The 14987-nt window shown below is 42.5% G+C and overlaps 1 protein-coding gene across 9 annotated transcripts in view; it reads left to right on the top strand.

Moving 5' to 3' along the window:
* Window positions 1-14987, top strand: part of UNC5C (unc-5 netrin receptor C) — a 346384-nt gene that overhangs the window by 212381 nt on the left and 119016 nt on the right. For all 9 annotated transcript variants that reach the window (XM_039541742.1, XM_039541740.1, XM_039541748.1 and 6 more), the window contains one exon: window positions 8679-8900. In XM_039541742.1, the coding sequence (XP_039397676.1) occupies window positions 8679-8900 (222 nt within the window). The remainder of the gene's footprint in view (window positions 1-8678; window positions 8901-14987) is intronic.

Here is a 14987-nt window from a genome sequence, read left to right as displayed (position 1 = left end):
TACTGCTCATTACATCCATGTTTGTGCTCGATTGTCCATAGGGGTAGGATGGAAGAATAGGGACATATGACTGTGGAACGTTATGCACTGGTAATTCCGTTTACCATAGTCCTCTACACCTGCTTTCTATCATTCCATCTGCTTTGAGTTCTCTTGTTCTTGTTTCTCTATTCCTTTCTCAGGGCTTGGCTACACTTGAGAGTTGCAGCGCTAGTGGAGGCTTTCCAGTGCTGCAAGTTAGTAACTGTCCACACCTGCAAGGCACATACAGCGCTGCAACTCCCTGGCTGCAGCGCTGGCTGTACACCTGGTCTGCTTGGGGTATAACGAGTGCAGCGCTGGTGATGCAGCGCTGCTCGTCAGGTGTGGCCACACACCAGCGCTGTTATTAGCCTCCAGGGTATTAGGAGATATCCCAGAATGCTTTTAACTAAATTACTCTCTTTGTTTTGTTATGCTGCCTCTCTTTGTTTTGTTGTGAACTCGGGGCTCCGGGAGCTGCTTATCTAAAAAACAAACACAGCTCCTGTTTGCTGTGATCAATCTGTAACTGACTGTGAACAATCAAATGAGATAACCTACTACCTTGCTGTGAATGAGGCAGGCAGAGGGATGAGTGTTTGCTTGAGGATAGAAACAGCGGGGGCAGGGGGGAGAAAGGGAGTCCATTGGAGCAGCTGCTTATCTGGTCTGCAGGCTGTTTGCAGTTAAGAGTAAGGGGTCGGGAAAATTTTCTGATTTTGCAAGGCAGGGAGCTGATACACAGCGTCGGCTCCAAAAATCCTCTCTCTCTCTCTCTCCCCCGGTCCCTGTCACACCCCACCCCACCCCCCTCTTTTGAAAAGCATGTTGCTGCCACTTGAACGCTGGGATAGCTGCCCATAATGCATCACTCCCAACAGCACTGCAAATGCTGCAAATGTGGCTACACTGCAGCACTGGTAGCTGTGAGTGTGGCCACACACCAGCGCTTTCCCTACACAGCTGTACGACCAGCGCTGTAACTCCCAGCGCTGCAACTCTCAAGTGTAGCCAAGCCCTCACTCTAAAAGGACTAATTCTCATCTGCACTAAGGACTTATTTTCATTACAGCACTCTAGCTTCTCCCATTTTAATCTGTCTCCCTCAGCGGCAGTAGCTCTCTCATAAACATAGTATTGCCTACAAGGTGGGTTGGTCAGTATAATTATGTCACTCAGGGGTGTGGATTTTTCACACCCCTGAGCGACATAGTTAACTAATAGACGTCTTTAATATGGATCTGGCCTAAGACCCATCTTCACTGCTTTGGCACTATAAAGGGGCTGTAAAGTGGGTGTAAATTATTTCACATACAGGGCTCCATTGACAAATTCTTTGCCTCCTTGCTTCCCGTTGATTGGCGCCATAACGTTGTGTGTCTTTGATAGGGAAAGAGAACTACAACCAAAGGAATTACCAGTTACCTTTCTGGAAAATGTTTCTCCCGTAAAACAAATGATTACCACAATCACAATATTACAGAACTAGCACCTGCTGTTAATTTCACAGTAAATAGGACTTGTTGCTTCAGAAAGTTTTTTAATCATAACATTAAAAACTTAGCAGAAATCCCATACATACAGTTAACTCCAGCTGCCTTTATTGTATCACGAATGAGCTCACTGAGTGATGGGCATCCAAATGCAAATGAAATTAGCTTTGTAACCATTCATTTTAAATTGCTCTTGAATCACTCTGAAGTAAATTCCATTTGAGAAGAATTTACTTCAAGTCCCAGACAAAGAGATAATGGTCCTATGTATTTTGATATAAGCAATAATACTTTAAGTCTGCAATTCAGAAATATAGTGAGTTAAGTGCCGGGCTGATGAGAATTAAAGCTTGATATATAGTAATAAAACTGGTGTACTGAGCACAATATTTTCCGACCCTGAATTAGAGCTGGAATGCTAATCCATAAAAAGTGAAACATACCATAAACTCTTCCTTTCTCACATGTTAATGCAAAAAGTGCTGCATTATGTACAGTTTCAAAAATGAATTCCCCAACAGGATATTTTTGCCTAAAATAAAGATTAAAATATAATCCTCCCACAGGTCTAGCCTGTGTGTGATCCTTAGCTGGTGTAAATTGCTGCAGCTCTATTGACTTCCACTGCATTTCACCCATTTTCACTAAGTTTGGATGTGGTCCACTGTTGTTTTTTTTTTCAAAACACTGTTGTAGGATGTTAAAGGAGGGAGGTAAAATAGCATCTCTATTAAAGAAGCCATTAAAGTATAAATTCAGCACTAAATTTATAGATGAAGATGGTTTTGGTAAATTTATTTTCTTAGTACGAATGAATTGCATGAGTGAAACCAGGTTAGCATTTTCATTAATCAGGTCTTTTGTCTTGGGAGTGTGGAGCAGTCAATAACAACAGCTGGGTTGTACATTTTATTACATGAAAATAAAGATGAATGTGACATTTTACAGAAGTAAACTCAGTTTGCAATAATTGGGCACAAATGGAGTCCTGTTATGTAGGAGAGCACTCATGTCTGAGTATTTGTGTTTGATCCAGGGGGCATGTTACACAGGGCATTGACAGAGTAATTGAAAATCAAGCACATGGTTCCCTGTTTAAAGGTATAATTCTTTTACAGACCATTCTTGAATGGGTATTTTTCCTGGAATGGTTAGAAAAGTTGAGATAAGTCCAGAGATAACACAAAGCGTGCCTCTTTGTTGCATTTCCATGGGATGCATTATTAAAATGTCCAAGGGATGTACTTTGGAAGCCACAGATCAGAATGTTCGGCAAGCACCCCCTTTTACATGTACAGCCACAGACATGCCAACATCATAAGAGACACACAGACACGCACACACAAATATGGTGGTTTAAGTCCCATCTACATTGTAGAAATAGCCATTAATGTGAGGCCTGGTTATAACAGTACCTTCACAATGTGGCTGAAACACAGTTGATCTTACAGATTTAGGACTGAACTGTATTCTAACAAGTTGGTCAGATAAGCTTTCCACTCAAATATAAACACTTCACAAAAATGTCTTGATTTCTCACAAACTTCATTTTGGAAGGGGATAAAAAGGAAGAAAGCCATGACAGTGGCAAAATGGGACATGTCAATTATTCCTTTCCAGACGGTTTTGTTTTGAAATTTTTTTTATTTTGTATTATGCTATCTTTTATAAAATAATGTCAAAATCTAAACTAAATGTTTAGATCAAGCTGAAACAATGTTTTCCCTTAATTTTCTTTTGCAGAGATTTTTGCCATTTTCCAGTTATCCTAAACACAACATAAACTAATTTCAAAATCCTCCATAAAACAAATTTTCCAATCTCTGCCCCGCTATAGTTGTAACTATGTTCCAGAATCATGCTACATTCCAGGTGACATATTGTAGCCGATCCTGAACAGATGTTCAAGGGAATGAGAGGCCAACCTTGTGACCCTGGTAGTCTGGGGAATAGAGTTTTTATACCATGTGGGCACCATGAGCCTCCCAAAGCAGGTAATGTGATGACTGGGATGATGGCTACAGCCAGGGCCGGCTCCAGACCCCAGCGCGCCAACCGCGCACTTGGGGCGGCATTTTGCCGGCAGGGCGGCAGCTGGCTCCTGCGGACCCTCCGCAGGCATGACTGAGGAGGGTCCGCTGGTCCCGCGGCTTCAGTGGACCTCCCGCAGGCATGACTGCGGAGGGTCCGCTGGTACCACGGCTCGGGTGGACCTCCCGCAGGCATGTCTGCAAGAGGTCCCCCGGAGCCGCAGGACTGGCGACCGCCAGAGCGCGCGCCGCCCTGCTTGGGGCGGCGGGATTCCTAGAGCCGCCCCTGGCTACAGCACAGCTGTCTGGGAATGTAAGGAATCACATTCTGTACAAGTTTATAAGGTGTCTGAATCAAGATTTTCCTGTAAGGCCTCCATCCACACCTAACAAAGGGCTGTCCCTAAACAAAGCATCTAACCTTTGGATCTTAGGCCTGGTATACACTGGGGGGAGGGGGGATTCATAGATTCTAGGACTGGAAGGGACCTTGAGAGCTCAGCGAGTCCATTCCCCTGCCCTCATGGCACGACCAAATACTGTCTAGACCATCCCGGATAGACATTTATCTAACCTACTCTTAAATATCTCCAGAGATGGAGATTCCACAACCTCCCTAGGCAGTTTATTCCAGTGTTTAACCACCCTGACAGTTAGGAACTTTTTCCTAATGTCCAACCTAAACCTCCCTTGCTGCAGTTTAAGCCCATTGCTTCTTGTTCTATCCTTAGAGGCTAAGGTGAACAAGTTTTCTCCGTCCTCCTTATGACATCCTTTTGGATACCTGAAAACTGCTATCTGGGATCTATCTAAGTTATGCAAATTCAGCTACATGAATAACGTAGCTAAAGTTGACATACTTAGATTACGGTCTCATCGTTGTAGTGAGTCGACTGCTGATGCTCCCCTGTTGACTCCACTTATGCCTGTCACTCCGGTGGCATACCGGAGTCGACGGGAGAGCGCTCAGGGCTCAATTTATTGCATCTAGACTAGACGCAATAAATCGACCCCCGCTGGATCAATCACTGCCCACCGATCTTGCAGGTAGTATAGACAAGCCATTAGTGAGACTGTGGCATGAATCTGCAGCATGGCTAAAAGTCATTTGTTCCCATCTATACTGCAAGACCAGACACTGTTTTACCTATGTCAGGGACTGCCCTGTTGTAACATGGTTCCCCAACACAGCAGTTTCTACACTATAAATAGATGGAACTTGTAAGCCTCAGTTTCTCTGTCTGGGGGAGAATGAACAACATTTTGCTTTCCTGCAGCAGGAGATCTAATCACTTCTGGGAACTTAGAAGCACAAACTGAGTTCCAGCTCTGATTCTCACAGCCTGATAAGGCTGCCTTATTACCTCTTAGCGGTGTGCAGCAGACGCATGGGTTAGAGACCCTGAATGCTGATGGAGATGAGGCTAGCTTTGTCATATGATTGTTTTCCTTTGTTGAATACAGCAAAATCCAATCATGTTTGCATTGTAGATGGTCCTCTTTTAAGTTTTTGTTCCATATAATATTAACTTGCTCAATCATAATAAGCATGGAGGCCTGCAAATGAATGAAAATGCCTCTCTGTGGAAAATGTAAAAAAAATGGTATCTTATCTGTTTTGAGTCTCTTAAATGTACAAATATTAAAAGAAAACCAGTATCACTGGACGGCAGAGCTTCTGTATGTGTGCTTTTATCTGCATGTGTGGGAATGGTGACCACCTATCTCTCAAACATCTATCTGAATGTGGTTCGGATGCCGGAGTCTGAAGATAGCACAGCGAGAGAGAATAAATTTGGATTTGATTGTAATGTAACTTTTGTTAAAATATAATAGCAATGAGGAATTATACAGTATATTAAGGTTAAATAAGAAAACTGGCTGCGCACAACAGGCATTTTATGAGCTAGAACTGCCCTGTGCTTCTGGCGGGGTGTGTATGGTACGCCCTGCCCATTTCCCAGCAATCAAGAAGAGAGGCTGAGTTTGTAATAAGCAGTATTAGAAAATCCACTTGAAAATAAAAACACTATTGAAATGCTAGAAATGGGCACCCTCAGCAGAGCAGCCCAAAGCCTACACACGTTCTTCAGATTGATCTCTCAGACTATAGGAAATAAGGAAGGAAATCTCTCTCCCTCTGACCCAGTTTCCTCTCCTTTGCCTTTTTTGGAGCTTCCAGTTAGATCTTTGATAAGAACTAGTTAATTGTTCAGATAGCATAAGTGTTGTCTTTGATGATGTGCTGAGATCTATTGGTGAAAATAAATACATTTGTTTTTCCAGTCACCAGAAATTAGTGAAGCAATACTTGTTTAATTATAAAACATGTGTGCTTTGTTAGTTTCCATCTGTCTGCTCACCAATTTGCAAATACATGACCAGAAGGAAAAGATATATCCTGTGGCAATTCAAGTGAAATGATTCATCTCTAATGTCTCTGTGTATGTTTATCTGTATGTTTGTATGCATTATGAGCAGAAGTATAGTAGGGAGGGACAAATTCCCCTTGCTTTAGCTCAAACCTGCTGTCATCTTGAATTCCAAACTTTGACTCAAACTCATGCTTTTAACTTCATATTACACTCTGGAAACACTGGGGAGAAAAAGGTAGCAGAGAGAAAAATCTAATGTCGAGAGAGCAGGTGCAGAAATAGGGTGAAAAGTGGAACATAAGGTGGTTGGAGTGAAAACAAAACCACAGAGGAAAATAATGAAAGGGAAAAAAATCTAATGAAAATTAAATCTGTTTTTTCATACTATGTGCAGGGCACCTGCCTACAGCAGACTAGCTTTTGGTAAGGGATTTGGAGTCCTTTTGTCCCTGTTATTTTATAGCAGAGGTTTTCCCTCTGATAGAAAAATACTGGTCTTATTCACCACTCCATCATTCAATGGAGTAATGCAGTGGTGAGTCAAGCCCATTATTGTTTTTAAACTGAAACACTCTAATGGAGAAAACAACTACAAGGAGTCTGGTGGCACCTTAAAAATGAGCAGATTTATTTGGGCATAAGCTTTCGTGGGTAAAAAAAACACCCCACTTCTTCAGAGAAAAAAACCTGTTTCAAATGAAATGAGAAAAGGTATGTGAACTCATATTACAGATTTGAGATTCATAAATAGTTCAAAAGATTCATAAAACCTCAAACTCTAAGATTTTTCTCATGCCTAATGAAGATGTATGGTGTAATTCTATACAGCTATGTAGATAGGTACTGTATTATCTACTTCTCCAGCTTCTTTCATCGGTTGTTGTTGTTCCTTATCTGTCTTTCTACAACAGCAGTAACTGGAAGGAAAGGCTTTCATACCCTTTGTAATTCTGGACACAAAAAATTTGGTATACCTAAAGTAAAGAAAGGTAACTGTCTGACATTTAATCTTCATGGAGACTGACAAGTAGAGGATAGCTAACCTTCTGCAGTATTTTTAGTTTGATATTCTGTGATGCTTTATTGATCATCACCAACGTCCATCACTGTGTATAACGATAACTGCTTCAGAGGCAGAAAAGAGGAGATTGAATGAGGCCTTCAGGACTGTCAGCTTCTTGCTGATGGATCTGTCAATAGTTACTGTTCTCTAATCCCTTTGTCACTGTGAGCATCTTGAATGTTCTTGCATGTTGACAAGAGTTTTGCAAGTCGATGGGAAGCGGAGTATTCTCCAGTGAATTGTCACTCTCTGAGCTTGGTGATTTCTCCTGTGAAAGGGGTGGAGAGATGATGCTTTTCCTGTAAAAAGGGATTTTTATGGAGTAAGAGGCAGGAAGCTGTGTGAATTAGCTCATGTTCAATGTTTCCACTAGTTTGTTGGACTGGTTTTTTTTAAAAATAAATTGTTTTGTGAATTTACTCCTGCTGAAAAGTGCTAGATTGACAGCACTGAAGAAGACCAAAGTCCTCTGTTAATCCACATAATAGGTCTATATTGTACCATTTCATAACAGTTCTGTGCTCTGTGTGAAGTGCGTTAAGTGGTACCAGTCCCACTTCCTTAGTGGGCATTGAGCAGGTGTACACACTACAAAAGGAAGCATCAGAATTTGGCACCCTGTTAGCATTCTCAACAGAGAAGCCAAAGAATGAATGAAGAGGCATAGAATGGAAACTGACCCAGCCTCTTATTCCTAGGGTCAGTTTCATACTGAAGACCTAGAGGTAACATCCTAAGCCATTACTGGCCATGTGCGTTCACATATATTCAATTAGCATGCACAGAAAGTGGTATTTGTGCACGTCTATCGGGGTGCAGAACTGTATGGGTGCCACGGAGTGTGGGGGAGTCAGGGCCCTGCACCCCCTACTCCCTGTGATTCTCAGCCAGCCAGTAAAACAGAAGGTTTATTAGACAACAGGAACACAGTCCCAAGCAGGGCTTGTAGGTACAACCAGGACCCTTCAGCCAGGTCCCTCTGGGGGGAAAGGATCTTAGACCCCAGACTTGGGGTTCCCCCCTGCCGCTTCCCAGCCAGCCCAAAACTGAAAACCCAAAAATCCCTCCAGCAGGCTCTCTCCCTTTGTCCAGTTTCCTGGGCCAAGGTGTTGACTCGCCCCACCCTCCTCCTGGCTCAGGTTACAGGTTCAGGTACTGTCCCTCACCTAAAGTCATCCCCTGCTCTCCCATCCCCCATGTAGACAGCCCCAGTAAAACTAAACAACATTCCCAGGTCAATCCACCCCGCTCCCTACTGCATCACAATGGGTATGATTGCCCATGTCTGTGTCTAATAATTATGCCTTTGCCTTGTACTCTCAAGTGTCAGTTTAGGTTAACAGAATTTTGTACTGGGATTTAATAAGTGACAGAACCAAGTGCTAAAACTATGTTCTGTCATTACCATTGCCACTGAAGACAAATAAAAAGGAGCCATTCACAAACACAAAGTTAGCGAATGAACCAGTAGAAACAGAAAGAGCAGGGTGTTAAGTGGAAACACCTTTTAGGCTGAAAAAAACTCTGCGTTTAAACTCCACTGCAAGGACACTTCCCATATCATTTTTCCACTTGAAAAGGCACTCTCTTCCCTTGAGCTTTTTAGAAACGCTTGTAATTTCTTACACAGCCAGAATTTCAGTTGCTGTAATTTTCTAACCTTTCTGCATTTTCCTTCTCCGTTTCTTTGTTACAGATGATGATTTTTTTCATGAACTCCCAGAAACCTTTCCATCTGATCCTCCAGAGCCTCTGCCTCATTTCCTCATTGAGCCTGAAGAAGCTTACATCGTAAAGAACAAACCTGTGAACTTGTACTGCAAAGCCAGCCCTGCCACCCAGATCTATTTCAAGTGCAACAGCGAATGGGTTCATCAGAAGGACCATGTGGTGGATGAGCGAGTAGATGAAACTTCTGGTGAGGCATTTGTGCATTTGTGTTTTCTCACCATGTTATTGGGGGTGCTATTAAAACATTATTAGGTCTGATTCTCATTTACACTGGCAGAGCGGTGTAAAATGGATTTAGCATAAAATGAGAATGAGGCCCAATTGTGTGCTCATAAAAAAACTCAGTGATTTCTCCACCTATACTGCTGCTCACTACTTCACAGAACTGGCTTCCTTGCTCAGTTCTCTAATTAGTCAATTCCAAATTACTTGTAGTCACGCTATGGGAGCACAATGTTAGACAAGTTCTGAGGAGCTTTTGGAGCACTCTTATGTTGAAGGTTTAAAAGGAGAGAACATGGAAAAGGAGAAATTACGGTTTCTCAGGCAGAGAAATAATGGGAAGATACAATATTCCCCCAGCCAGGAACAACATACTGACTCCAGAGCATGCAACTGGCTGCTGTTCTATTATATTCTGCAGCCTGCTACGTTGACTTGGTACTAGAGAGACCTATAGTAAATCTGGAAGAAATGAAAGAAAGAGGCTAAATGTCCAATCCTAATCTAATCAATGCCAAAAACTCCCATCGACTTCCATGGAAGATTAATAGGGCCCTCAAAATATAAAGGAAACAAAGAGGCTTAAAAACTTGAGCTATAAATAAGCCCGTATCAAAGATGTGATTGTCCCAGTTTGGAAAGACTGGTAATCCAATAAGGTTTGAGTCACGTGCAGGGGAGGGAAGTGGGGCTTATTGCTGTCTTGATGGCTATGAAAAATAACCGAATATCAAGCAAGAAAGTAGCTTTCATTTGGGAATTGCACCACCACTTGGTCTAATTATTCAGAAAAATAACTCCACCAGATGTCTTGAAAGTCTCATGTGACCTGGGTTTTATTTGTTTCAGCTCATTTATTTGCGCAGAGTTCAAAAGCTCAGCTTGAGAAAGAGAAAGATGGGCGGGGTGGGGGGGGAGCATTGCAGAAAGGAGAATCAGGGATAAAAAGCCTTTGGCTATGTTTGACTGTTAGTTGTAATAGGATCGTCCAACAGGTTGCAAAGTGACTGTACAGGAAGAAGACTGGAAGAGGGGAATACTTCAATTACTTAGTACATCTCCTAGTTTCATAATTCATGTAAGACTGGGAATCCACTGGAATGAACTTTCCCTGGCTTTCAGTGAATTCAGTTTTCATTTCATTTCTTCAGTAAGGTTTATTAGCATTAACATTCAGAAACTGAATAATGCCTATAATTGCTATACTGTAAAATGCAGTCAAGGGTCACTTTTTAGTATTAGAGACCCGATTCTCTTTTCAGTTACGCTGAAGTAAATAAAGTGTAACTCCATTGAAATCAATAGTGCTATATCCATGTAGGCGAGAGGAAAAAACTGTTCTTAATGTTTGTTTTTAAATTCCTGCTCTTAATTGCTTCTGATAGCAGGAGGAGGAAGAACACTTCACATAAAGATGCCAAATCTAGGATCGCTTTCATAATGTAGCAGTGGGTTTAAGGAAAATAACTGTAGATCATCTGCCTCAAATGATAAAACAAATCATTTCCTATTCTTCATTGCAGACCATGGGGTGGATGAGCACAATAACAGTTGCAATATTCATTTGTACTCAGTCAACAAACCAAGCCAGCTTGTTGTGTCCAAATATATCTTTATGCTCATGAGTTCAGATTTACTGCTGCCATGGCACATGGAGGTAGAAATTACATCTAGGGTGCAAGTGCCATCTTTTTCTCCTGCACCCCAAATAGAAATGAGGGAATCTTTTAACCATCCTACTTATGGCCCCTTTCTGGACAGCACCTACCACCCATTTGGGTTTGAACTGAGAAAAGGGTATTTGAACAGACTGAGAAGTCACTGCTATTTGTGTGAGTATACTTTGATCACAGGTTAGAAATACTGAGCTAAATATGACTATGCAGAGCAGAAGCAGAGAAAATGAATCTGAAAATCTCCCAAACTTGTGTAGTATCCCAGCTGCTTAGCTGGAAAACCCATGAAGGTTAGCATGTGTCTAATGTTAACGTCATGTCTCAGCTATGCGGTTGGTGGAATCCTACCAAGTAAAGTGCCAGATGGGAAAAGGACCCAACATCTTCATTCCCAGAGCCTTCACTAAAGGAAAAAAAAAACCCACTATGACAAGATAGGAAAAGAGGATCTGAGAATATATGGAATTACAACATCTCTAGAGTTTCAGAATGGGAAGAAGTTTACATTGATTAGGGAAAATAGCTTCTATAAAAATGTTTGGACCAAATATGAGCAGTTGCTAGATTACAGAGAGAGATGGGCTCTGATGTTAACATGGCATCTTTCTCCCCTCTAGGGCAACCAGATGTCCTGATTTTATAGGGACAGTCCTGATTTTTGGGTCTTTTTCTTATATGGGCTCTTATTACCCCCCACTTCCTGTCCCGATTTTTCACACTTGCTGTCTGGTCACCCTACTCCCATCCATTATAGATAATCAGTAAAAACACAGAATTGCTGATGTGTTTATTCTGGTTGCTAATACAGGTGAAAAATCCATTGCAATCTAATCCCATTTTCGAAATCTGATTTTGGAAGATCTTCCCAAAGCTGCAAAAGAAATTGCAGCAGAGAATGTAAATGTCCCTATCTTAAAAGAAGATATATCTGAAGGCTGTGTGAATGTTCTAAATGATGAACAGCCTAAACCACTTCCAAAAACTGAGCTCACAGGAGTGAGAGATTCTGCCTTGTGGAATTTCTGCAGGGGGCTACCAAAAATCCTTGCAAATCAGATTGTTAGTACAATTGCATGATAGCCACACTGGAATTGTTGAACTGAAAGCTGTCCTCAGAAGCTGGATTTTGCAGCCAAGTTTGGATATGGACATAAAGTGTGATATGTCTGCTGGCGCATCCTACCATCATTGGAAATGGGACTGAGAATCCCTGGAAGAGAATTCGTATTGACTTTGCAGGCAAGGGAAAACAGAAGTAATAGATTTAGATAATATAACCTCTTGCAAAGCCATTGAAGAAACTTGTCTGGAGCTGGTTGACTTTGAGAAAAAGTTGTATGAGAGCATGGGCCGCAATTCATTTCTGAGAAATGATAGACATGCCTAAAATAGAACCTACGATCATTAAACATACTAGATCAGCAGCTTAGTAGCCTGCATCCATCAGGCTAGCAAAGAGCTTTGCCCGTTCATGTGTCACTGGGTCACTGCATTGATTACACCTTATTTGGGCCTATGCAGCCTCTGTTAGTATCCTCCACCAGTGTAGTAAATTCTAACCTGGTAGATATTGGTAACTTCTTGATCTGCTCAGATGGGTTATATTTGTCAGGCCAAACCCTAAGAATTGTTGTTCTCTCCCCCCCGCACCCCTTTTTTCTTCCGTAACACAATTTCATTGAGGTCATTACCCCAAACAGGTTAGATAGACACCGTCCATAAAGCCATATTGTGCCCTTAAGTAGATATGCAGTTGGGGAGAATGCAAGGAGCATGCAGCAGCAGGTATCCCCTATTCCACGTGCCAGGGAGCCCCAGAGAGGAATTTTGTCTCCCTGGGGCAATTCCGTTTTCCAGCACAACTAACAGTCAGTCAATGCCACAAGTAAGCCTATAATAATGAACCAGAGCTAAAAAGGATTTCAGTTATACAACACTCAGGGCCGGTGCAACCACTTAGGCAAACTAGGCAGCCGCCTAGGGCACCTAGTGGTTGAGGGCACCTAAAAGCCCGCTCAGGTGAGGAGGTGGAGTGGAGGTGAGCTGGGGCGGAGGGGCGCGGGGAGGACGACTCACAGTAACGGGATGGGGCACACAGGGGAACCGTTCCCACCCCAGCTCACCTCGGCTCCGCCTCCTCTGTTGAGCACACAGCCCCCGCTCTAAGTCTCCTCCAATTGGCGCCGCAAGCCTGGGAGGGGAAGAGAATTAGAGCGATGCCGGCGTGCTCAGCGGAGGAGGCGGAGCCGAGGTGAGCTGGGTGGGCTCCCCAGGCGGGGTTAGCTGCCACGGGGGTTGGGAGGGAGTCTCCCCAGGCAGGATTAGCTGCCGTGGAGGGGGGCTCCCCGGGCAGGGTTAGCTGCAGAGGGGGGTAGCTGCTGCCGGGGGGGGCTCCCCGGGCGGGGGGCTGGGTTAGCTGCCGTGGGGGGGCTCCTCGGGTGGGAGGTGGGGGGCGTGGTTAACTGCTGTAGGGGGGCGGGGTTAGCTGGGTGGGCAGGTGGCACAAGGTGGAAGTTTTGCCTAGGGCGCGAAACTTCCTTGCACCGGCCCTGACGACACTTTTATCCTAAATGCTGCTTGAGTTTCATCCTTCCATGTCAGTCATATGACCCGAGTGACTGAGACGTAGGCACATTTCTCTTTGCTGTGGTTCTGCCATGCTATCCCTCAAACAACAAGCAGGAAAGCCTGCTGAGTTGTTTCTAAAATGCCATCTGAGAACCAGATTTTCTCTCTTAAGTCCTCTTGTAGCAAAGCAATGACAAGAAGAACAAGACAAAAAGGTAATGAAATGCAGAAGCAAAATAATAAAGTCTAATCATGCACTCTTTACTTTAAAAAAAGTAATCAGAATACAGAGAAGAGAGAAGAATATGAAATAAAGGTGCAATGCTAAAAGTATTTGGTGCAGTAACTTATCTTCCAATTAAAAGGTAAAACATAAGGAGAGAGAAATAAGTTTTCAGCTGTCCATGAACTCTGAAGCTTTGGAAACACTGTGAATGAAACTTGTGCAAAAACAGTTGTGGATCTCCCTGATATGGGAAATTTGTTTAGTGTTAATAAATGCTAAGGCTGCACAGCATATGCCAGGTGGTACGCCAGCAGTGATGCAGGATGTAGAATCAGGGTGCAATCCTGCTCCTAACAAAAAGACTTGCTGGACAGAAATAGTAAATGGTGTAGGAGGGTTAGTTTTTTTAAAGAGAAAAAGAAACATTTGTATCTCTTCTCTGTGTAAGTTGAGGAAGTTATTATTACAAAGTTGGGATGTTGTGTAGGTGCTTTGCACCATGGAGTATTTTAGAGCAGTAACTAAAGCATTAGTAGCCTCAGAGAGTATGCATATGGACTCAGCCAATCTCCATAGGAACTATTGCAACTGGTCAGAGACACTGAGAATAGTAAAAGGTGACAGGATGTTCTAGACTTATTTATTAAATTAAATTAGCCTGGTAATAGAACCGTGCAAATATACTTAGAGTCAATTCCAAGAAAACAGAAGCGTCTTATCTGGAAGATCTTTGAACTCTGTTTTTGATCTTCAGCCCCATTGGAATTTTCTTCCTCTATTAAAAGTTAAGCATTTTCTTAAAGATGTCCAAATGGGTGCTTTGTTCTTCATCAGTGCACAGCATATCTGGCCTCATCATTTCATGCATGCATGGAATGGCAAGCCAAGATGCAGTCCTTTTTTATGTTTTTACTGCAGTATTTTGATATTAACACAGAACAAAATAAAATATATTGAAGTGAACATTGGCGATATTTTGTTTTAAAGCGAGAAGATGAAAGTAGGAAGAAGGGCATATATTTAATGTTCTAAGCTACTATCATACAAGATAACAGCAAAGAAAGGAAACAAACACTGCAGAACTAGTGCTTTTGGGGCCAAGAAAATGTCATTGATACAGCACGGGAAGGGCAAGAGCATCAATAATCATTAGTGTGATTTGTGCACATTTTTTATTTTGAATTATTGTGCAACTGAAAATGATTGTGGATAAGGAATTGTTGGTGCATTTGCTTTTTATGTGAAAATATTTCCCATTTCTGCAGTACAGACAGCAATGCAGATACGCGTGCATTGAGTCTCCAGGACTTTACATCTTGTATAGTGCTTTACATCTGTTCAAAGCAAGGTTAAATGCTACCAAATCAAAATGGACTGCACTGGATGCACAACAGAAAAGAATCAGGCCCACAGAGAACTTACTTCTGGGTTTTTTGCCCTTTTCAGTTTGTATATATTTTGGAATGATGTCTGCAGAAATATCCAGAAATGCTCTATAGACGCACTCTTGTTGTACATTGCAGTGCCCCCGATATACTCTTCGTCTCCGTCTCCTTCAGCCAAGGAGAAAAGAACATTTGAA

This window comes from Mauremys reevesii, linkage group 5 (assembly GCF_016161935.1).
Source record: "Mauremys reevesii isolate NIE-2019 linkage group 5, ASM1616193v1, whole genome shotgun sequence".
NCBI classification, from domain to species: Eukaryota; Metazoa; Chordata; order Testudines; family Geoemydidae; genus Mauremys; species Mauremys reevesii.
Note: the sequence above shows the minus strand (reverse complement) of the source record. Positions and strands in the feature narration are given on the sequence as shown.